This window comes from Octopus bimaculoides, chromosome 8 (genome assembly GCF_046866305.1).
Source record: "Octopus bimaculoides isolate indiv1 chromosome 8, ASM4686630v1, whole genome shotgun sequence".
Taxonomy (NCBI): Eukaryota; Metazoa; Mollusca; class Cephalopoda; order Octopoda; family Octopodidae; genus Octopus; species Octopus bimaculoides.
This window is the reverse complement of record NC_142935.1, coordinates 77,939,908-77,966,345: the sequence shown is the minus strand read 5'-3', so window position 1 is coordinate 77,966,345 and position 26,438 is coordinate 77,939,908. Positions and strand designations below refer to the sequence as shown.

General features: G+C 35.0%; 1 protein-coding gene across 3 annotated transcripts in view; it reads left to right on the top strand.

The window, feature by feature from the left end:
- LOC106867428 (MAM and LDL-receptor class A domain-containing protein 1) overlaps positions 1 to 26,438 on the top strand; it is a 378,762-nt gene that overhangs the window by 218,643 nt on the left and 133,681 nt on the right. Inside the window, exon 1 of one of the 3 annotated variants that reach the window (XM_014912304.3) lies at positions 12,027 to 12,613. The exons of the other annotated variants lie outside the window; for them this stretch is intronic. Within the exon in view, the coding sequence (XP_014767790.1) occupies positions 12,172 to 12,613 (442 nt within the window). The 5' untranslated portion in view covers positions 12,027 to 12,171. Of the gene's footprint in view, positions 1 to 12,026; positions 12,614 to 26,438 lie in introns of those variants that run through there. 3 annotated transcript variants of the gene reach the window in all.

Here is a 26,438-nt window from a genome sequence, read left to right as displayed (position 1 = left end):
TTTTGTCCGCCACTACATTCCTCCTTGGCAAGATTTAATTTGCGTATACAAATTTAATCTGTGGTCCATGGGATGAGCCGTTTTAACGATGCGTCCTGCCCAAGCTCTTCGAAACGCCGGTGTTAAAACGTGGGTAGCTGATGAAGTAGAATGTTCTCTATGTGGCTTCTGTGTTTTCTCGTCTACGTTTTGTTTGCAATGTCCTGTACCCAGATATGCACCTATACATACAGGTGGATGTCGGTATGCACATACCTGTACGTATATATGCATATACTCATTTACTATTTGTTTTTATATATATATATATACATATATGTAGTGAGCGGCGTTCCAGAGAGCAATGTCTTGGGACCACTGCTTTTCATAGTGGCTCTCTATGATATACCCTCAACTGCTCGGATAGCCACCCTTACTAGATACGCAGACGATACGAAAGTCTTGTAGAAAATGCAGAGCCACAGCTATGTTGCACATCTGCAGCAGGAGTTAAACTCTATTTACAGATGAGATGAGTATAATAATATGCAGTTTAATGCTGAAAAATTCCAAGCCCTGCGCCAGCGGTTTCCTAAACTGAATATAAACTTACTGAGTACACTGGTCCACAGGGAATTTCAATCCCAGAGCCTAAATCAGTGAGGGACCTGGGTATCGACATGAGTGATGATACCTCTTTCCAAGTGCCCATTACCAGGATGGCGTCAAAGTGCAGACGACTGGCTGGATGGATCCTGAGAACATTCAGAACCAGAGATAAGGAAACCATGATGGTCCTCTGGAGGACATTCGTCCTCAGCTGCCTGGATTACTGCTCCCAGCTATGGTCACCCAACAGTCTAGAATTAACAGCGAACCTTGAAGCTATCCAGATAAGTTTCACAAAGAAGGTCGTCTCTTTGCAACTGCTCAGCTCCTGGGAAAGGCTGAAACAGCTAAGACTCTACTCCCTGGAGCGAAGGCGGGAGAGGTATGCAGTAATATACATCTGGAAGATCCTGGAAGGAATTGTGCCAAATTTTGGCATTGAAAGCTACACCAATGCTAGAACGGGTCGACACTGTATAGTGCCAAAGATCCCAGCAACGCCATCACGCTTGTTTTTCAGGGGCACACAGCTTTTTAATATTCTCCCAAAGAGCCTGAGGAACCAGCACAAAGTAGATGTAGGCGTTTTAAAATCAAGGCTGGACCTCTTCCTGTCGAGAGTCCCAGATGAACCTACCTCACGGCAAGAGGTGCAAATGAGGGTAGCTACATCAAACTCCATTCTTCACCAAGTGCTACATGCTGGTGAAGGCTCTCAGTAATAACAGTGTAGCAAAACGGCGATGCTGAAACTACAGAAAAAAAAATATATATACATATATATACATATATTTATATAAATAAGGATAAGATCATTATTTAAAATACCGATCATATCAAGTGGCTAGCAGGGGAATAAAACCCTCATAGGCAATAATTATTATTAAAATTATAATTAAGGGTATCTAAAAGATACCACCATGCTAGATGTAGCAGCCAAAACTTGACTTTAAAATCACATTAAATGTCCATACAGCATCAGGAGAGAAGACAAAGAGACAAAATAAATAGCAAAAAATTATTGGATAATTCCAGATCTCGGATTTCTGGCTTTGCATAAGAAATGTCTTGCCTCATCAGTGGAATACACACAAAATAGTACATAAATACAAATATATAGTTTATTTTGTCTCTTTGTCTTCTCTCCTGGTGTTGTATGGACATTTAATGTGGCTTTAGAGTCAAGTTTTGGTTGCTATATCTAGTATGGTGGTATCTTTAAGATACCCTTAATTATAATTTTATATATTTATATATATATATATATATACATATGCATATATATGCATATATATATATATATTTATATATATATATATATATATATATATATATATATATATATATATATATATATATATATATATGCGTTTTATTCCATTCATTAAATTTATATATACTCAAGTACCCAAAATATCAAGGAGTTTCTACCTCATAAACAGGAGTTACACCACAGTTATTGCGCCTCAAAACCAACATAGTCCGCTCGCTAGTGAACATAATAGATAAACACCTCAATGTGAACAATAAATACGCAGAAATATTTAAGAACAAAATAAGAATAGGCCACAACCTAACATGTAACTTAGCTACCATAATAGCATCTTTTAATAATAAGAAATTAGACGCATTCTATACAGCTAGAAACATCACGAACAAACAAATCAACAACCCTCTAAACAATAGGAATAAATCCAACCCTAGGCCAACACCCCTTACTAGGAGGGATGCACACCGAAAAAACAATAGCGCCACACAACAACACACATACATAGACACCCCTCATAACCTATGTGGCTGTAGAGATCGGAACAAATACAATTTCTCCAATAGGTGCAAAACAGATAATATAGTTTACCAATGTGATGTACAAACAAATAGCCACACTAAATCTTACATTGGGGGAACGAGTAACCAAATACGTTTAAGATATAATGAGCACCTAGCGAGTTATAAAAACAGAAATAAGGCAAATTCTACAGGGCTTAGTATCTGGGAACTAAACGACAATAAGATAGAATATAAACTAAAGTGGCACATACTAAAAGTAGCTAATTCCTATAACCCAACTAACAGACGGTGCAATCTCTGTGTAACAGAATGCCTCGAAATCCTAACAGCTAAGAACGAATTATTAAACAGGAGATATGAATCTAGTCTAATCTGTCTTCACGCTACTAAATACTCATTCTCTAAGTATAATTAAATATATAATACATTACACCTCCTAAGCAAAACTAAATATGCATAAAATAGCTTTACCTCTAAGTAGATATGAATAAGACAAAAGTTAGCCCCCTTTTCACCTAAATTTAGGGTTGCTTCCCTGTACTAACACCGCCGGTGCTATAAAAACACAGCGCATCTAGCAATCACAAACATCACGTGGAGATGCACTTGACTAAAACTGGAACAATGTTCTTAAATAGCACCCACCCTATATCCCCTTACAAGAAGACCAACGCAACAACTAAAACGTAAGGCTCTATTTACCTATCACCACTATCACACCACCACATATATTACACCCAATAATTACTTCTCCTACATTTCGCACACCACAAACTTCGAATATACCCTTCAACACTCTGAAGAGATCGGCCAAACTACTGGCTGGATCGAAACGTACGTAAGTGACTATGACATAATATACAAAATGACTCATTACATAACCTAAACCTCCACACTGACTCATTTCACAAGCTCCACATAATAAAACAACGGCTATCTAGTCCAACGAAAATGCTTTTTCTTGTATTTGTTGCTCCATTCTCCAAGTAAATATATATATATATATATATATATATATATATATATATATATATATATATATATATATATATATAATAAAGTAAAGTTGTGGAATACCGTACGAGTGTAAATATATATGAAAGAAGGTTTGAAAATGCACTTATTTTTTAAAAATATTTATTTACTTAACCGGTTTCACTTTTTTAGAAAAAGATTATCAAAAGTCTTTGAGAATAATAAAAAATGTTAAAAAACATTTTGAGTATTAAAATGCATATATACATTCTTTGATGATAAAATATATTTAAAGTATAAAGCTTTGTATGAACTTTGTAGTGTTACATACTGATTGTCACACATTCTCTGATATTAAGGTGAAATTGTTAAAAACAGTGTATGAAAATACACATATAGAAAAATACATATACATATTCTTATACATATTCTTTGACAATCGAATAAAATTGAGGAGGAACTGACCTGGCCTTTTTCTCTTGTGTATATTGAGGGAATGTTTTACTGTCTTAAGAGACAGTATGACTGGCTAGCTGGGGTGGGAGGGAGGAAGAGTTAAAGAGGATTTTTTTAATTTTTGGTTGGTCTGTGACAGTCTGTCATGGTTCACTGGTTTTTGGGACTGGTTTTGTGCACATCTCTATGTGTGTGTGTATATATGTGTGTTTGTGTCCGTGTGTGTGTGTGTGTGTGTGTGTGTGTGTGCCGTTTTTATTGGTCCCAGAGTTTATTGTGGAATGTGTATATGAGTGTGTGTTTGAGTGTTTTTTGTGTCGATGGGGATGTTAGGTGTGTGTACGTGAGAGTGTGCGTATATCTCTGTGTCTGAGTGTGTATGTGTTGTTTTGATCGTCCTTGTGGTGAGTGTGTGTGTGAGAGCAACCGTATGTATGTGTGAGGGTGTGTACGTATGTGTGCGTATGTGTGTGTATGTATGTGTGCATCTGTGTGTGTGCGTGGGAGTGTTTTGTGTGAGTGTGGGAGTGTGTGTGTGTCTCTCTCTGTCTGAGTGGGTATGTTGTTTTAAATATCCTTGTGGTGTGTGTGTGTGTGTGTAAGCAAACGTATGTGTGTGATGGTTCATATGTATGTGTATGTCTATGTCTGTATGTGTGCGTGTGTGGCATGTGTATATGAGTATGTGTGTGTTTTTTTATCTATGGTAGGATGGTGTGTGTATGTGTGTGCACGTTTGTGTGAGTGTGTATGTGTGTGATTAATATTTGTTAGGGTGTTGTGTGTGCGCATGTGTGTGTATGTGTATATGTGTTTGTTCGTGTGTGTGCGTGAGTGCGTTTGTGAGTGCGTGTGTATGTGTGTTTGTGTGTTTTTTGTGTCGGTGGGGATGTTAGGTGTGCGTACGTGAGAGTGTGCGTATATCTATTTTTCTGAGTATGTATGTGTTGTTTTAATCGTCCTTGTGGTGTGTGTGTGTGAGAGAGAGCAACCGTATGTATGTGTGAGGGTGTGTACATATGTGTGCGTCTGTGTGTGTATGTATGTGTGCATCTGTGTGTGTGCGTGGGAGTGTTTTGTGTGAATGTGGGAGTGTGTGTATACGTGAGTGTGTGTGTGTCTCTCTTTGTGTCTGAGTGAGTGTGATGTTTTAAATACCCATTGTGGTGTGTGTGTGTGTGTAAGCAACCGTATGTGTGTGTGATGGTTCATATGTATGTGTATGTCTGTATGTGTACGTATGTCTATTTGTGTTGTGTGTTGGTGGAGGTGTTATGTATGTGTACGTGAGTTTGTGTGTGTCTCTAAGTATGTTTGTGTTTGAGTTGTCATTGTGGTGCGTGTGTGTGTGAGGGAGCAACTGTATGTGTGTGCATGAGGGTGTATGTGTGTGTGTGCATGAGGGTGCATGTGTGTGTGAGCATGTATGTGTGTGTTGTATTTATTAGGTATCCTTGTACGTTGGGTTTATCCAGGTGATGTGTATGTGTGTGCATGTGTGTTCCGTTTATGTTGGTACTGGGTATGCGTTTGTATGTGTGTGTATGTGGGTATGGTTTGTGTAGTTTCCTGGTGTATATGTGTACATGTGTGTGTGCGCTGTAATTGTGAGTGATTAGTTTTGTTTGTATTGTTAGTACAGTATATGTGTGTATACGTGTGCGTGTGTTTGTGTGAGTGCGTCTATGTGGCTTGTATTTGTCGGGGAGGTGTGTCATTGTGTGTGCATGCTTCTGTGCATGTGTGCTTGTGAGTGTTTGTTGTGATTGTTGGGATTGTATTGTGTGTGTTTTTCTTTTGAGTGTGTGTGTGACATTTTTACTGGGGAACAGGCGTATGGTGTTTGTATGTGTGTGTACATATGTATGCAAATATGCGTGTGTGAATATGATTTGTGGTTGCCGGAGTGGTGTGTAGGTGTGTGCATGTACCTGTTTACATATGTGTGTATGGGTGTTGGTTGTGGTTGCTACAATTGTATTGTAAGTATATCTATGCATGTGTTTTTTCTTGAAATGTATGTGGGTTTGTGCTCTGGTGTGGAGATATTGTGTTTGTGTGTGTGTGTATATATGTGTGTAAGTGTGTTCGTGTCGGAGGTTTGCATTGTATTGATGTGTGTGATTTTGCGTATCTGTGTGTCTTTGTTTTGGGCGTGCACCTGGGGAGGGGGCTTATGTTAGAGTACGTTGAGCTGTGGTCTGTATTTTTGAATAAGATTATTTTCCCTATTTATTCGTGTTTGGTCAGTGGTGTTGTCTGAGCATTGGTATAATGGGAAAACTAGGAATTTGGGGGACTCGTTTTGTGCACAGAGATCTAAGTGCCCACTGAGTGGGCATACACACAAACACACATACACACGCACTCACAAACGCACTCACGCGCACACACGAACAAACACATATACACATACGCACACATGCGCACACACAACACCCTAACAAATATTAATCACACGCATACACACTCACACAAACGTGCACACACATACACACACCATCCTACCATAGATAAAAAAACACACACATACTCATATACACATGCCACACACGCACACATACAGACATAGACATACACATACATATGAACCATCACACACATACGTTTGCTTACACACACACACACACACACCACAAGGATATTTAAAACAACATACCCACTCAGACAGAGAGAGACACACACACACTCCCACACTCACACAAAACACTCCCACGCACACACACAGATGCACACATACATACACACACATACGCACACATACGTACACACCCTCACACATACATACGGTTGCTCTCACACGCACACACACCACAAGGACGATCAAAACAACACATACACACTCAGACACAGAGATATACGCACACTCTCACGTACACACACCTAACATCCCCATCGACACAAAAAACACTCAAACACACACTCATATACACATTCCACAATAAATTCTGGGACCAATAAAAACGGCACACACACACACACACACACACACACACACACACACACACACGGACACAAACACACATATATACACACACACATAGAGATGTGCACAAAACCAGTCCCAAAAACCAGTGAACCATGACAGACTGTCACAGACCAACCAAAAATTAAAAAAATCCTCTTTAACTCTTCCTCCCTCCCACCCCAGCTAGCCAGTCATACTGTCTCTTAAGACAGTAAAACATTCCCTCAATATACACAAGAGAAAAAGGCCAGGTCAGTTCCTCCTCAATTTTATTCGATTGTCAAAGAATATGTATAAGAATATGTATATGTATTTTTCCATATGTGTATTTTCATACACTGTTTTTAACAATTTCACCTTAATATCAGAGAATGTGTGACAATCAGTATGTAACACTACAAAGTTCATACAAAGCTTTATACTTTAAATATATTTTATCATCAAAGAATGTATATATGCATTTTAATACTCAAAATGTTTTTTAACATTTTTTATTATTCTCAAAGACTTTTGATAATCTTTTTCTAAAAAAGTGAAACCGGTTAAGTAAATAAATATTTTTAAAAAATAAGTGCATTTTCAAACCTTCTTTCATATATATATATATATATATATATATATATATCGCTATGTACTTATATATATATATACATATATATATAGCTATAGATACATAAAGCTATATATATATATATATATATATATATATATATATATATATATATATATATATATATATATATATATATATATATATATATATATATATATATATATATATATATATATATATATATATATATATATATATATATATATATATGAGCGTGCACACATACGAACTTGCACACACTCACATGCTCATACCAAACAGTTTCGAAACAACGCCAAAACAACGCCAGATCATATATTCAAAATAAATGGAAGTGGAGAGACAAGTTACTGAAGAGATAGCAAGAGTGCAATGAAATAATTTAACAAAAAACTATATAAATTAAATTAATAAAGGACTGAACCAGTGCGTGTGTTTATTACCGGCATAATGCCTCTCCCAAGGTTTAATTGTATTTCTTTCAACACACGTATCCACATCAAGAATCTTGCACACGAAATACACATACGAAATATATATATATATATATACATATATATATATATATATATATATATATATATATATATATATATATATATACATATATATACATATATATATATATATATATATATACATATATATATATATATATATATATACATATATATATATATATATATATATACATATATATATATATATATATATATATATATATACATATATATATATATATATATATATACATATATATATATATATATATATATATATATATACATATATATATATATATATATATACATATATATATATATATATACATATATATATATATATATATACATATATATATATATATATATACATATATATATATATATATATATACATATATATATATATATATATATATATATATATATACATATATATATATATATATAGATATGCAGGGCAGGGAAATCATCAATTAGTAATAAAATTAATAATTAACAATTCTGCCGGGTAGCTCAGTATGAAAAAAACCTTTTTCGGTAAAAATTTATAATCATTTATAATTTATAATTTATAATTTATAATTTATGATACATTTATGATTATACATTTATGATTATATATATATATATATATATATATATATATATATATATATATATAATGTTATATATATATATATATATATATATATATATATATATATATATATATATATATATATATATATATATATATATGCATATATATATATATATAAGATCTTAGATAAAACATATCTATGTTTCGACCAAAGATTGGTCCAGGCCATGTCTAACTTAATACCACCACCTGATAGGATTATCTAAATCCTTTTTAAGTCAAGTTTTGTTTAGGGTCCATTCAAGTGGTGAGTTATTGTTGAGTGAGTTGTATCCAGGTATGGGTGGCTTGTCTGGTATTTCTTGAAGAAATCTGTCCAGACTCCGTTTAAAGGTGATGGGATCCTTTTCCTCTTTGATCATTTCTGGGACAATGTTAAACAGGGCAGGGCCTGTTGAGGAAAAGAAATTGTGTCGCAGTGTGCCTCTATATTGTGATCCTGAATTGGGCGGGGGACGTATGGCCCGTGGTCCCAGCCTTGGATGAAACTAATGTTCAGGTCGTTTGGGCAATGCTGGCGGTATATTCTCCACATCGTACAAATGATGTACCTCTCACGGCGGCGCTGGAGAGAGTGGAGCTTCAAGGCTTTAAGGTGGTCCCAGTAATTGAGATCAGTTATGCTTTCAATTCGTTTAGTGAGTGCCCTCTGGATTTTTTCAAGGGGCAGCAGTATTCGAGTTGTGGCTGTACAAAGGAGGAAAAAAGTGGAATGATGACACCTTGTTCTCTGGACCGGAAGGTTCTTAAGATCTAGGAGCTCATCCTACAAGCTATATCGACCTTATTGTTGATGTGAGCACTCCAACTGAGATTGTTATCAACAATTACACCTAGGTCTCTGATATTATTAGATGCTGTGAGCGGTTCCCTTGAAGGAAGGGAGTATGGCTGTTTTAATATAGACTTTCTTCCAAAATGCATCAGCTCAAATTTTCCCTCGTTTAGTTGCATTTTGTTTTTGTCTACCCATTAACTCACAGCATATAGATCAGACTGGAGTTGAGTTCGGTCTTCTTCATTGATGATTTTCTGGAGCTTAGTGTCAGCAGCAAATATTTTCACTTTGCAGTGATTTACGACGCTGAAAAGGTCGTTTATGTAAATTATAAAGAGGAGCGTGGCCAAGACAGTCCCCTGAGGGACACCACTAGTGACCTTTGTTGGGCTTGAGTGAATTCCATCGATCACATGTTGTGTTCTATTCGCCAGGAAATACTTAATCCAGTGTAGAAGCTTTCCACGGATTCCAACATTTGCCAATTTTGAGAGTAAGATATTATGGTCAACCCTGTCGAATGCATTACTGAAGTCAAGATATATGACATCAGAGTTCGAACCTCTTCCCAAGGCTTTAAGTATATCTTCAATGTGGTGTAAGAGCTGTGTTAGACAGTCCCTGCCACAACGAAATTCATGCTGATTTGCATTTAGGAGTTTGTGGATCTCCAAGAAGTCAGCTATCCTTGATCTTACCACACGTGGGCGATAGTTGACTGTGAGGGATCTCTTTCCCTGATTGAAGACCGGGATCACAGACTGAGATAGGAGCTGTTTCGGTATATAACCTGAGTCTAAATAATTTCTCCAGAGGTTGGTCAGAGGGACTGCAAGTTGTTGTCTACATTCCTTCAGGAGACTATCGGGGAATCTATCAGGGCCTACAGCAGAATAGTATTTGACCTCATTTATTGCTGTTATTATGTCTGAGGCAGTGAAGTTTATATCCGAGATTTTATGTTGGGAATCAACTTCGTTCGCTTCTCTTACGTCAATATCAGTGGGATCACTAAAGAAAGAGCAATAAATGTTTCTGCAGTATTTCTGCCATTTCTTTAGCATTGTGTTGGGGAATGCCGTTATCATCGATCAATGGCCCAATGGGTGAGACAGCGGTTCTACGCTTATTTGCATAAGAACAGATCACTTTTGGGTTCTGTTTGATGTTTTTGATTACCTACTGTTCCTCTGCAGCTCTTTGATTTTCAATGGAGGTTTTCATGTCGGTCTGCAGATGAAGTTTTTCCAACTCCAGCCTTTTCATTGTTGTTGAATGTGAATGTTGTATGTGGGAGTATTTTAATTGGTTGATGTTTTAAATGAGTCTTTTGATGCGACTGATGAGTGTTCTTTTCTTTCTAGGGAACTGGCTTCTGTTTGTGTTAGTGGATTTCGTAGGAGCGTGCTTTGAGCATGTATAGGTGATAATGTTCTCTAAGTGCTGCCATGCGGTCTCAATGTGAGTGGAACTGAGAGTGAAAGACCAGTCGATGAAGGACAGATCCTTTCTGATTGCTCCCCAGTCCACTTTGTGGAAGTTTATGCTGTCAAATGAGTGTCATGGAGTGGGATTGGCTGGTTTGGTTTTGATATGTCGGGAATATATATATATATATATATATATATATATATATATATATATATATATATATATATATATATATATATATATATATATATATATACTATATATATATATATATATATATATATATATATATATACATATATACATATATATATATATATATACATACATACATACATACATATACAGATATCTTGCTTATTTATATAAAACAGATGTTTTGGGGGGATTTTGTTTATAAGAGAACGTTGTTTTTTTTGTTTTGTTTTTTGGGGGATGAGGCTTTGAAGACAATGGAAGACAGACAGACAGAGAGATAGACAGATAGATAGATTGTCAGTTAGATAGAAAGATGGGTAGGTAAAGGAAAGAGAGAAGAGCTATTCATTTTCCTATCTGCTATTTTTCATTGTATTAAAATGTTCTTTTTAAGGATTGTCAAATGAACAAATAAATAAATAAATAAAAGTAAAAACTTGTTTACTACTTACACCATTGTTATGAAATGGTTTCTAGGGATGGTAAGAAAAGAAAGAAAAGAAAAAGAAAAAAGAGAGAAAAATAGAGAATAAGAAATAAAAAATTTAAAAAATGTTTTCCAGTCCTTTATATTCTTTGAGTTATATTCAGATTATAATCCTGTCATCCATTTATTTATTTATTTTTGGTAAGGTGTAGTTCTGGTTATTAAATAAAGCCTGATATTCTTCCTGCGTCGCTCATCGTCTCTTTTTTGCCAAATCCAGTGGCTAGCCTTTTCCACTGTAGTTTGGATATCAGTCATGGTGGTATTTACTTTACAGTGAGTAAGGCCTAACGATAATAGCAGTCATCTCACACTGTGTCTAACAAACCCTCTACATCCGACATCAATTGGAAAATGCTCCGATTTCCAGCCTGCGTCTTCACATTTCTCGAGGAATTTTACACAACGGTCAATGTTTCGAGCCCGAGCGGCGTCCATGTTATCTTCATGAGGAACCGTTAACTCGACGAGATTCATAATTTTCTTTCCTTCACACCACATTAAAATGTCTGGTTTTTTCGTAACTGGGATGGGAAAGAGTCCCTGACACCCTAGTAAATCTGCAGTCACCTCCCAATAGCTGTTCCACTTTTCATCGCTCACAGGAAGTTTGTCGTTCTTCTTGAAACGGATCCACTATCCTGAGCGCACGAAGGTAATGAAATCTCTAGTTGGTAATTTCAACGGTTTTTTCCACTGTTGTTGAGATCAATTTGGTTCTTTATAGCATTGAAGATAAACTTAAGGACCAGGTTGTCTCCATGTATATTTGTTCAATGCTAGTGAACAGTTGGAAAGAATATGTTTCAGTGTTCCGACCTTTCCGCATTTGCATATATCATTCTCTGAGACGTTCTATCTTACTAGGTTTGCAGGTGATGGCAAAACGTCATAGGATAAACGAATCAGAAAACTTAGCCGAGATGTGGTCTACCTCCATATCTCTTCCCAGTTATTTTCCTCTCAACAACATGTTCCTCCCATCTCGTCATCTGTCCTTGTTGAGTACATTGGATCAAATGAAGCTCTCTTCTCTCTGCTTCTCTCGTTTGATGCTGTTGCTGATAAGAAATCTGCGTTCGCTCCGCATCATACTTGCAAACGGTCTGAACTTGGCCTCCTTCGGCAGGTATATACCTTCTGCCTTACACCAATCCTCTACTAGAGTCTCTTCACGCCACATGTTTCAGCTCGCTCTAACCAGTAAGTAGCTATTGTAACAGAATATATATGAACCCAACTTTTCAATTTTCAACTGAAAACTCAACTGAAAATTCTTCCTTCTCAAAGTGAAAGTTACGTTTTTGTACTGTGAGAACGTATTATAAAATATATACTATAACGATAATAGTAATTATTCGTAAGTACACAATATTCCTATTAACAAACACTCACAATATTTCACATTATTTCAACATTATAACATACGAGTATCATTCTCTACTACCGTTCAATATATCATAGAAGTTAATATTTTGAATATTTTGTTTATTTCTATCCTAACAACTGGTCGGATATACTCATTAACTCATGATTCACTCTCTTTCAAACTGATAACATACATGCCTCAAACTTCAATCTCATTGCTAAAAGAGTTGTTCATCTCTGGAGGAATATTATATATATATATATAAGTGTGTGTGTGTGTGTGTGTGTGTGTGTGTGTGTGTGTGTGTGTGTGAGTGTGTGTGTATGTGTATGTATATATATATATATATATATATATATATGTGTGTGTGTGTTTATATATATATATATATATATATATATATATATAGATAGATAGATAGATAGATAGATTATATACATACACATACATATATATATATAGAGGGAGAGAGGGAGAGAGAGAGGAGAGAGAGAGAGAGAGAGAGGGGGAGAGAGAGATTATTTGCTTACAATAAAATTTTCGAATCTCATGCTGCGTTAGCTAGGGCTGGGTACCGTGAAAAAATTCAATATATACAAGAAGCAAGCATACACAACACTGCTAATTCCTCCAACTGTGATGCACATTGCACACCACCACAACGACGCCGTTTGAGAACTCACTCAGATAAAGTATACAGGCCAGAAAGAATTGGTCATATCAATGAACTACCAACGAAAACTCATAGACAAACGTGACATAATAATTCAACTGCCTGTTCCAAACCTGTACAACACACTCGATCAAATAAGCCTATCAACAGATATAGGTATCAGGATGTCCTCTGGTTCAATCTGATTTTCGGTTTGCATGTTTCAACCAAGATCGGTGGAAAATGTTTTGCTGCTTTGGACAAGTGTTTTCCTAAATCTAATCGGCATCATGCTATTTTTAATCGACACACCGTGAAGGTATCCTACACCAACTCTGTTAATTTAGAGCAGCTTATTCATCGCATAAACAATAGCAAAATGAGGCAAAGGTTCAATAACCCACCTACTGGATCTAGCGAACATTTGCATCTAAATACCAACCAAGGAGATGCAAACTGCATTGATAAACACCGTTTATGACCAATTTGTAGTAGTAGAAATACTTATGATACAGCTAGCACGGTAACAACGCCGGTAAATGGAGTCGGGATTGCTTTATTATGCAAATAAATACGATAAATGCTCATGCAGAGAAAATCAAAATGTCCTTTAATGAATCTCTGTATGAGTACAAATCTTGTATATAAATGTACCGTGCACACAAGCGGGGTGCCTATGTTTACATTGGGCAAACGGTTGATTCATTTAAGAATCGTTATCGTAACCATGTTGCCAGCTTTAAGACAATCAATAAGAGACATTCAACATCTTTAGCAGATTTTGTATGGCTACTGAAGGAGGATAAAACGAAGTATAGCATTAATTCGTCCATAGTAAGCTATGCGAAACCATACAATATAATTTCCACGAGATGCAGTCTCTGCTCCGAGGAATCCCTGTGTATTCTGTGGACTAACGAGAATATAATTAATAGAATTTCTGAACGACTCTCGAGGTGCCTACATGCATATAAATGTACTTTCGCATAATGCAGTGAGAATGAATTTTGAGTAACCGTTAACTTAATTTACTTCAACGTATGGATGACTTAAGTTTACTTTTAACCCACCCACCCCTTTTCTTAGAAACACCAACTGAGTGCAGCAAACCTCACGTGTGCGTATACTCACATTTTTGCAGATGCTTGTATGAGCAAGTGTACTCGCGCCATGCAGCTTGCCTGAGGGCGTTTATACATCAATATCTGTTAACGGTTATTTTTAATACTTTTCTCGTTGGATTGCAAGTTCGTTTCTTTTTTTGTCATCTGTGATTATATTTTTGATCTTCTATATAAATGAAGATATTTCCTTCGTCTGGCTGCTTTTCTCTCAACAAAACGGAAAATTACATTGCGGAACAGTCATTTTAACGAGTTGTTTTTATTTATTTATCATCCGACGAGATACACCTACACGACCGGATGCTCCTGAACCAGTTGTTTAGTGTCCCAGCCAAGAGGAATCGATGCTAGATATGTCGAAACAATTGTCGTGATTAATAATAAATTCTCGTATATTCCATCTTCTGACTTTCATTTGCTATATATAAATATATACACACATATATATATATATATATACATAGCTATGTAATGTGTGCGTGTATATATGTATTTATATATGTATATATATATATATATATATATATATATATATATATATATATATATATATATATATATATATATATATATATATATATAAATAAGGATAAGATCGATATTTAAAATATTGATCTTATCAAGTGGTCAGCATGGGAATAAAAACCATCAAAGGTAATAATTATTTAAAATTATAATACAGGGTATCAAAAGATACCACCACGCTGAAAAAAATAGCAGTCAAATCCTGACTCTAAAACCACAATAAATGTCCGCATGGCACGATTAGCGAAGACGAAGACCAAATGAACCAGTAAAAATAAGATAATTCCAAATCCTGGATTTCTGGTTCTGCATAAATAATAATGCTCTGCTTTCATCAGTGGAATATACTCCAGTACATAAATACAAATACATGTATATAAACAGTATACTTACATATACGGACGTATACATACATATATATGCACGTATGCACACGACTAGCTTAAATAGCCCGCCTAAACAACCTTTCGTGCGATCCGGACAGAATATCAGCGCAGTAAATACACTGATAAAATTATATTTATATAAATAAGGATAAGATCGATATTTAAAATATTGATCTTATCAAGTGGTCAGCATGGGAATAAAAACCATCAAAGGTAATAATTATTTAAAATTATATATATATATATATATATATATATATATATATATATATATATATATATATATATATATATGTAGCAGCGTACGTACACTTTGGTCTCTTATATGTAAGTATATATTTATCTAAATCTTGTACGATTCTATTCATTTATTTTTTCCTTCTTTCTATTAGCCATTTCACGCTAACTTCGTTCATTCCACTCTTTGTTCTTTCGTTCCCCCTCTCTCACATTTCCTGGCCGTCTCTTCATGCTCACTTTACCTCCTCTTTTCACTTCACTGTGTCCCTTATTTCTTCTGTTCCTCTGCCTCTTCCCCTCTCTCTTCTCTTCCCCTCTCTCTTCTCTTCCCCTCTCTCTTCTCTTCCCACGTGACCGATGTTCGGCCAAGCCTGACCTATTTTTCTTGGTTGGGCCATTGTCCGTGCAACATCTATATTCTTCCCTGCGCCTGTGATACCTTGTATCCCTGCCGTAAGGCTTTACTTCCACACACGCGAGCTTAATTTAATTCGTCCTTAGTCGAAAAACACCTGTTGTTATGTCCTGTTATTTGTATTTGTGTAACTTTCTCCGTGTTTTCCGTCCTTGTTTTCGTATACATTCGCTGCTTCCTTCCAAAGAATCTAATGCTCTTAGCTTAGTTTTTTCTTGGAGCTGACCAGATTGGAGCAATCTCGAGTATAACCAGCCGAAATTGCAAAGATAATCTGGAACTCGACTGTGGAAAGAAAACTCCGAATGACCCGTCCTTGTTTTCTTTGTATCGTCTATCTGGATGTTTCGTTGTCCCCTTCTTGTATCTCCTAACTGTCTGGACGTTTTGCTTTCTTGTCCCATTTGTATATATATATATATATATATAAACAAATAATAAATGAGTATATGCATATATACGTACAGGTATGTGCATACCTACGTCTACCTGTATATATAGGTGCATATCTGGGTACAGGACATTGCAAACAAAACGTAGACAAGAAAATAATAATAACCAGAGTACAAAAAACACACAAGCCACATAGAGAACCGGCCGCCGGTGTTAAAACGGGGGTATCTGATGAAGGAAAATGTTCTCTATGTGGCTTGTGTGTTTTCTGTACTCTGGTTATTATTATTTTCTTGTCTACGTTTTGTTTGCAATGTCCTGTACCCAGATATGCACCTATATATACAGGTAGATGTAGGTATGCACATACCTGTACGTATATATGCATATACTCATTTATTATTTGTTTTTACATGACCGAACGCCAGCGTCACCAATGTTATATATATATATATATATATATATATATATATATATATATATATATATATATATATATATATATAGAGAGAGAGAGAGAGAGAGAGAGAGAGAGAGAGAGAGAGAGAGAGAGTGGTTATGAGAGGTTATGGTGTCAGTAAGACCCAAGGTGTCAAGTAATGCTGAGTAAGTGCTATGGATAGCTCATAGTTAAGCTCCAAGTTTGGTGATTATACGAATAAGGAGTCCAATGTAGGTCATATATCAGCGTGTGTATATATAAAAAAATTTCAGAATGAAATAAAAAAAAACTAAGGCTATGAAAATTTTAGAACATTTATAAATAGGTCTTACAGCTGTTCCCAGGATATTTATTATATTCCTTCATCGGAGACGGTGTGAGAAAATGGTAAGCAATAGTTAATTTAGATAAGATACGAAATAGAGAGTGAAGTGGTGGAATGAAAAGAGATGTGAGATATGCAGGGATATTGCATTTGTAATTCCATTATTTAGGTAGAATGGTGTACATATAAGATTCCAATACCTTGTGAGTAAAATCCAATAATATCTAAAATTGGTCATTCCAAGTTTAAAGTTTGTACATAGTGCTATTGAATCAAGGGTTTTATTTAAAAACACATGGCCAAATTCCTATTCATCAATCTAAAATAATTCTTTATATTTGGTTGATATGTAGAGTGTCTCTCCTTTGTTGTAGGCCATTCGTCGTTTGTGATTGCACAGAGTATCACAGAACGCTGAATACTTGTGGTGTTCACTCCTCACCAACAGCATGTCGCATCCTTCACTTGTATGCATGTATGTCTCTTCTATTTTTTAATTATTGTAAATCTTCCACTGAGGAGGGAGCCGGTTTCCAACAAAGATACAAGTCTCCATCTTTTGGATGTAGTTAACGCAGACAAATTCACATTTGGAACTTGAGAAAAGTCTTGTATATAAAGGTTGTACTTGTAATGTACGAAATATAGCCGGTCGATTTCTCTTTCTGAAAATTTCAGTTTATCCAGATCCTCCTTTAAGCATTTACTAACAAAACCTAGTGCTCCAGTTATTATTGGTATGAATATGAATTCATAGTCTGGATCTAGAAACTGGAGGTTTCGAAGCAGTTGTCCATAGATATCCTCATTTCCTTTGATTTTCAGAGATATTTATACCTGCAGGGCAGCTGGCTTCTATGATGGTATATACCTTTGCCCTTCCATCCCAAACAATATCCAGCGTTATGTTTACATTTGACTGAAGTTTTGGTTGGAATGTATGAATGTATATATATATATGTGTGCGTATGTATTTAATATATATATGTATATATGTACGTTTGCGTATATTACATGCATATGTATGTATGCTACAAGTATGTGTGTCATATGTATATATCTATGAATAGACAGACAGACAGACAGTCAGACAGACAGACAGACAGACAGACAGACAGACAGACAGATAGATAGATAGATAGATAGATAGATAGATAGATAGATAGATAGATAGATGCGTGTGTGTATAGGGATATCTATGACTGGTAATGAATAATTGTATAGATAAATGTCATATATGTAATTACAATAAATATACAATTAGTATCACTGCGTGAATAGGCCCCTTACATGAATACAAAGATTTCTAGCCCATAGAATCGAGAATCAATCCGACGAATCGTCAGCGATCATTCCAACTGCCAAAGTCTACAAGCTACAACATCAAAAAGATAATTTGATATTATAAATAAAATAGCTCAACGAAAGTTATTGAAAAAGGAATTTGAAGTTACTAGAGGGCAGTAATTAATGGGTATGAACTTTAATATTGTCAGATAAAATGTTAGGAATCAAAATAAAACCGAGGTTATTAAAGGTGAAAAACAAAAAGAGATAAACGGCACTGTAATTTAAAGGAGGTAACAAGGGTATACTAGTTGAAATAGTAGTGAATGAAATTAAACAAAAATTATTAAAGGGAAGTAATTAAAAGCGGATAAGTTAAATGTGTAGATTCAGACCCTCACAAAGACCCTTCACCACTTTTCTCTCCAGGTATATCTTTAGTTTAAAAATTGATCCGCTTGACTTAACCAGTCATGTTTTCCCCAGCCACTTGTGTGTTAAGTAATTATTTTGCAGCCTGCGAAACATCTTCGAAATAAATAGATCTGCTGCCTTAAACTTTGATATTTCGTCTGCGCTTATAGGAGCTAGGTCAATAGTGCCTTTACTATCTGAAGGAAACCTTCCCTCTCCTTCATTTAAGAAATATTTGGCAGTCTTATCAGGCGAACCTCATGTTATTTCATTTCAAAGTTTCAGCTCAGAGCTGCGGCCATGCTGATGCACTAGTTGAAAATTTTAATTTGGGTCCGGTCCAAAGTAATGACGATTTAAAAGAAATATGAATTCGATCGGCTTTAGTTTCTTTGGGGATTGTTGGTAGGGTTTGACAGAAATCAGATGACAATATCACTGCTACTCCTGTTTGAGATTTACTGACACGCAAATGCTGCAATGTCCTCTGGGAATTACTTAGAACTCTTTTAGTGAGCCATTGTGCATTCATTCTCGATAACCATTTGACATCCATTAAGAACTTGCCCTTTAATTCTTGGCAACGATGTAAACAGGTGCGTCAAGGACACGCAAAGGTCTTGAGCAATATTCTCTATTAATCTAAACCTAAGTATTTTTTCTGTAAGTGGTGCAAACTTCGGCATTGACTATTTGAAGATCTTGAAAGCTGTAAAACGAAGCATTTATGTTGACTAGTATATACAGTATAATCTTTTCCAATGGCATTGTCAAACCTGACCATCAATAGGAGTATTTTGCATTCATCTCCACTACTTGTTCTATGATTTGTAGAATGTAAACCGATGACATAGCAATGTTTTTACAAAGGCATCATATTGACACAACTTTGAGTCTCCTGTTCTTGCTATGCAGCGATTACTTGAAAGAGGTAAACGCACAGACCATATTTTAAGTGGACAGCAAGTTGTTGAATTCTTAGATAACTTTTTATTAATACGAAACATTAAAAGCGCCAGAAAATCTTATTTCTGTTGATGTGTTGTTCCTGCTGGAATTGATAAATTTCATTTTTGATGTTTAACTGCACCAGAGCAAACACTGCAGCGGCAGATCCCTTAATGAACATATTTGCGGCTACATTTGAAGGACTTCACAAAATTACACAAGATTTATGTGTGCTTTAAATGTCTGGGTCATGAGTGGCCAGTAGGGAGCTATCCATCTCTTGTCAATTTCATCTTATCCAACCAATGCAAGCCTCCAAAATCTGTCACCTTGCTAGTTCATTTCTAGAGACAGAGAAAGGGGATCAGAGGAATAAAATAAAGATGTATTACAAGAGAAGAGAGATAAATAAAAGTGAAATTACATGAAAACTGAAAAGGAGCAGAGGAAGACTAAAAATACAATAGAGAAAGTGAGAAGAAAAGGAAAGAGAAAAACTGGAAGTAGAAAATAAACTCAGTGAAAATAAAACTCAGTTTTAGCACTGTGATAGCAGGTAGAGGGACGTACTATCTCTTTCTCTGTCTCTGTCTCTATCTATCTATCTATCTATCTATCTATCTGTCGATCTACCTACCTACCTACCTACCTACATACACACACACACACACACACACACACACACATATATATATATATATATATATATATATATACATATATATATATATATAAGCAATGTTAATTCTCTATATGAAGTATTAACAGTAACTGCACGATAAAGTGTAGTATATTGCCACTTAAGTGTGGCTGACCCCTAGGGGTGGATGTTACTGTTGCTTTTAGCCCCAGGAGGACATCTCCTCCAGCTGGCTTATCGACACACGACTGTGTCCTGTTTGCCAAGGGAGTTATCCCTCTCACCTCGGCCAGCAGCACGAACGTATCCGGATTTCAGGGTTATTTCCCTTCGTCGGCGTTCGACAGCTGATGACCTTGGTGAGAGAGACAAATCTGGCAACCCTTATATCTTCTTTTCCAGTGGCATTCTTCACTGATATTGAAAAGGTGAAAACAAGCAATGTTAATTCTCTATATGAAGTATTAACAGTAACTGCACGATAAAGTGTAGTATATTGCCACTTAAGTGTGGCTGACCCCTAGGGGTGGATGTTACTGTTGCTTTTAGCCCCAGGAGGACATCTCCTCCAGCTGGCTTATCGACACACGACTGTGTCCTGTTTGCCAAGGGAGTTATCCCTCTCACATATATATATATACATATATATATATATATATATATATACATATATATATATATATATATATATATATATACATATATATATATATATATATATATATATATACATATATATATATATATATACATATATATATATATATATATACATATATATATATATATACATATATATATATATATATACATATATATATATATATATACATATATATATATATATATACATATATATATATATATATATATATACATATATATATATATATATATACATATATATATATGTATATACATATATATATATGTATATATATATATATATACATATATATATATATGTATATATACATATATGTATGTATATATATGTATATATGTATATATATATGTATATATATATGTATATATGTATATATATATATATATATATATATATATGTATGTATATATATATATATATATATATATATATTCTTTTATCCTTTTGCACGTTTCAGTCAGTTGACTGTGGTCATATTGGAGCACAACCTTTAGTCGAAGAAATTGACCTCAGGTCTTATTCTCTGTAAGCCTAGTACTAATTCTAAACAGCTAGTTTTCGGGGACATAAACACATCAACATCGCTAGTCAAGTAATGCTGGAAGTACAAACACACACACACACACACACACACACACATATATATACGACGGATTTCTTTCAGTTTCTGTCAGCCAAATCCACTCGCAAAATTTTAGTTGACCCGAAGCTATAGTAGAAGACACTTGTCCAAGGTGTTACAGAATGTGACTGTACCCAGAACCATGCGGTTGAGAAGCAAGCTTCTCACCGCACAGCCACACCTGCGTCTATATATTTGCACACACACACACACACACACACACACACATATATATATATATATATATAAAGTAAATTAATGAGGGTAGAAATTACTATTAATCAATTAAAACCAGTGATTTAGCATATTTAAAAAACCCGAAGATTAAAAATTATATTACATACAAAATTAAGAGGAATGACCACTAAAGTGGACACCTAATATGCTAAATATAGACGTCAAATCGCCATTACCACAAAAAGTGTGTCCTGAAGAAAAGATTTGAGCAAAACGCCAAAATGTTTTGCTGAAATTTTTTCTTCAGGACACACTTTTTGTGGTAATGGCGATTTGACGTCTATATTTAGCATATTAGGAGTCTATTTTAGTGGTCATTCCTCTTAATTTTATATGTAATATATATACATACATACACACACACACACACACACACATATATGTATATATATATGTATATATATATATATATATATATATATATATATATATATATATATATATATATATATATATATATATATATATATATATATATATATATATATATATGTATGTATATATATATATATATATAGAGTTATTAATATTTCTAAGTCTCTCTAAAGGAGACTACGGCAGCGGTACTGGAAATTAATAGTTATCGCCAAGCCAACATGGCAGTCGTACTGGAAATTCGGTGGGACTGCCATGTTGGCTTGGCGATAACTATATATATATATATATATATATATATATATATATATATATATAAAATACAAAAAAGGGACAACAAAAGACCCAGTCGATACAAAGAAAACATGGACGGGTCATTCGGAGTATTCTTTACTCAGTCGAGTTCCAGATTATCTTTTTAATTTACGAAAAGGACGGGGAAAACGGAGAAATGGTACACAAATACAAATAACAGGACATAACAACAGGTGTCTTTCGACTAAGGACGAATTTAAGCTGGCGTGTGTGAAAGTAAAGCCTTACGGCAGGGACATAGGATTTAACAGGCACAGGGAGTAATATAGATGCTGCACGGATGATAGTCGAACCAAGAAAGAAAGGTCAGGCTTGGCCGAACAACGGTCACGTGGGGAGAGAGGTAGAGGCAGAGGGAGAGAAGAATTAAGGAGGTGCGAGAAAAAAAGAAAGAGGCAGAGTGAAGTGAAAGAGGAAGGAAAGTGAGCATGAAGAGACGGCCAGGAAATTTGAGAGAGGGGGAACGAAAGAACGAAGAGCGGAATGAACGAAGTATGTGTGAAAGGGGTGATAGAAAGAAGAAAAGAATGAAAAAAATAGAAAGAATAATACAGTCGTACAAAATTTTGATATGTATATTTACTTACATATAAGAGACCAAAGAATAAAAGAATATATATATATATATATATATATATATATATATATATTCTTTTATATACGACATATTCTTTTATCCAGTTATTCTTTTACTTGTTTCAGTCATTTGATTGCGGCCATGCTGGAGCACCGCTTATAGTCGAACAAATCGACCCGAGGACTTGTTGTTTGTAAGTCTAGTACTTTATCGTCCACTTAGACGGAACCGCTAAGTTATGGGGACTTAGACACATCAGCATCGGTTGTAAAGCGATGGTGAGGGGACAAACACAGACACTGGAGCAATCTCGTGTTTAACCAGCCCAAATTGCAAAGATAATCTGGAACTCCACTAAGGAGAGAAAAGTCCAAATGACTCGTCCTTGTTTTCTTTGTCTGGACGTTTTGCATTCTTGTCCCATTTTGTATTTTATATATATATATATATATATATATATATATATATATATATATATATATATATAGCCTGAACAGGATAAGCTACCCCTATTTTACAGAAAAAAGTGTTGGCGGCCGGCTATGAGACTCATAGCCGGCCGCGAGCACTTTTTTCTGGAAAATAGGGGTATCTTATCCTGTTCAGGCTATATTATTAGCATTATCCTGCGTTTGAGAATTTAAAATCACTTTAACTTTCAAAGATAGCACAACGCTTCTAAAGCAAACTTCGTTTGTTTGTTTACGTTCATCATAATTTGAATTTAATATATATATATATATAAAGCTGAAGTTGTGTGTCTGTGTGAAGCCTTTTTAAAAGTGTATAGAAATCCACATTTTCCAATTTTTCGTAAAAATTTTTACACCAATGGAATTTTCTCGATGTGAACTTTCCATTGCAGTAATCAGATTTTTTAAATTCCGTTTACTTTGTGTGATTTAAGGGAGATTTGGCTGTTGTTTCTAGCAACTTTTATATTTCTTCTCGTCTACCTGGAACGGCGTTCTTACACACGCGCTCAACATATAATATAGAGAGTAAGAGTAAAAGAGGGAGAGAGAGAGAAAGTGATACATACAAAGTCATAGATTAAACATTCCTCTCGGTATTCTTTACCTATTTTTCATAACATTGTTACGTAAAAACACACACAAACACACATACGTGATCTGTGAACAACAACATACATATTGCTCTCGTTCTCTATTCATTTCTCCCCCTCTTCCTCTCTTGCTCTCTCAAACGCATACACGTGCAAGTAAACACAATCATTCACAAAAATATAACTCATGTTCGTCAATGTGGCATAGCTACAGAGTTGTACCCACCGACTTTAGAAGGTTATAACTTTCAGAAAAATCAATAGTTTTTTTTGAAATTTTCTATGCATATATTATTTATTATGTAGATTCCGAATATAGATAAATTTTCGGTGAATTCCTCTTAACGTCCAGGAAAATGAATATTTTTTCATGAAATTTTCTACAAATATACCTTGATATATGTACATTTCAAGCATGTAGGAATTTTGAAGGAAACAACTGCAGGTTATTTTTGAGAAGTGTTCCCTACTCGGTGGTGTTTCGGAACAAGTCGTCCATATTTGTTTCATTTTTCTCTATTATGTGCTTATGTGCATCCGTAGATTTCTAATGAAGTAATAGGCAGTGAAGAGAAGCCGTCATAAGAAAAGTTTTAACTACCTCTATTCTTTTCTCCCCCTCTCTCTACCTCTTCCTCTCTCGTTCTCTCAAACGCATACACGTGCAAGTACACAATCATTCAGTAAAATATAACTCATGTTCGTCAATGTTTTGTAAGTATACCACGATTTTCACTAGTGTGATAGGGTTAGGGTTTAGGGCTACGGTTACAGTTAGGGTTAGGATTAGCGTTACGGTTACGGTTTTAGGGTCAGGTTTAGGGTTGTAGGGTTAGGGTTAGGGTTTAGGGTTAGTGTTAGGGTTAGTGTTAGGATTAGGTTTAAGATTAGGGTTGGGTAATTGTACGGGTGTTAATCTGAAATATTACAGAAATGTGAAAACTACCGACCCTGCCATCTATTATGACTTTTGTTGTTCTGTTTAATATATACATAGATTATGCCTCCAAAGAAGAGAGTTTGCTGGGGAAAGAAAGCAACCAGTTTAAAATGACAGCAACAAACTGCAGCAATTCAACACATTCCAGAAGCTACTTTGAACATAATGCAAAATGGTGCATCAACATCTTCTGCCTAATCTGATAGAATTCTGGCAAAACTGTGTAGCAACAAATCGCCAGGAATTGCTTCATCACAAATTGCCGTCCTAGCTCCTGCTAAAAGGGATTACCCTACTATGTATAATCAGGGCAGCACAAAAAGTTGTTTTGCATAAGCATTTCTATAACCAATTAGACGGATGAAATTTACGTACGCTTAATAATGTTAGGCAAAACAGCCTTCAGACTTTCCCTATTAATTTCATCATCTTTTGAATTATGAACATATTTATATCATAAGGGTTTTTTCATTGTAAGGTTTTCTTTTTTAGTTGATTTTCACCTAGCAAGACTTATCGTAGATGGCATAATAAGTCACACCCGGACAAGGTCGGGTTATACTGCTAGTATATATATATATATATATATATATATATATATATATATATATATATATATATATATATATATATATATATATATATATATATATATATATATATATATATATATATATGTATATATATATATATATGTATATGTATATATACATATATAGCGGCGTACGTACTTTGGTCTCTTATATGTAAGTATATATTTATGTAAATCTTGTACGGCTCTATTCTTTTCTTCTTTTCTTCTTTCTATCAGCCCTTTCACGCTTCGTTCATTCCACTCTTCGTTCTTTCGTTCCCCCTCTCTCACATTTCATTGCCTTCTCTTCATGCTCACTTTCTCTCCTCTTTTCACTTTACTGTGTCCCTGTCATTTTTGTTTGCACTTCCCTATTTCTTCTGTCCCTCTGCTTCTACCTCTCTCCCTTCTCTCCCCACGTGACCGGTGTTCGGCCAACCCTGAGCTTTCTTTCTTGGTTCGGCCGTTGTCCGTGTAACATCTATATTCCTACAT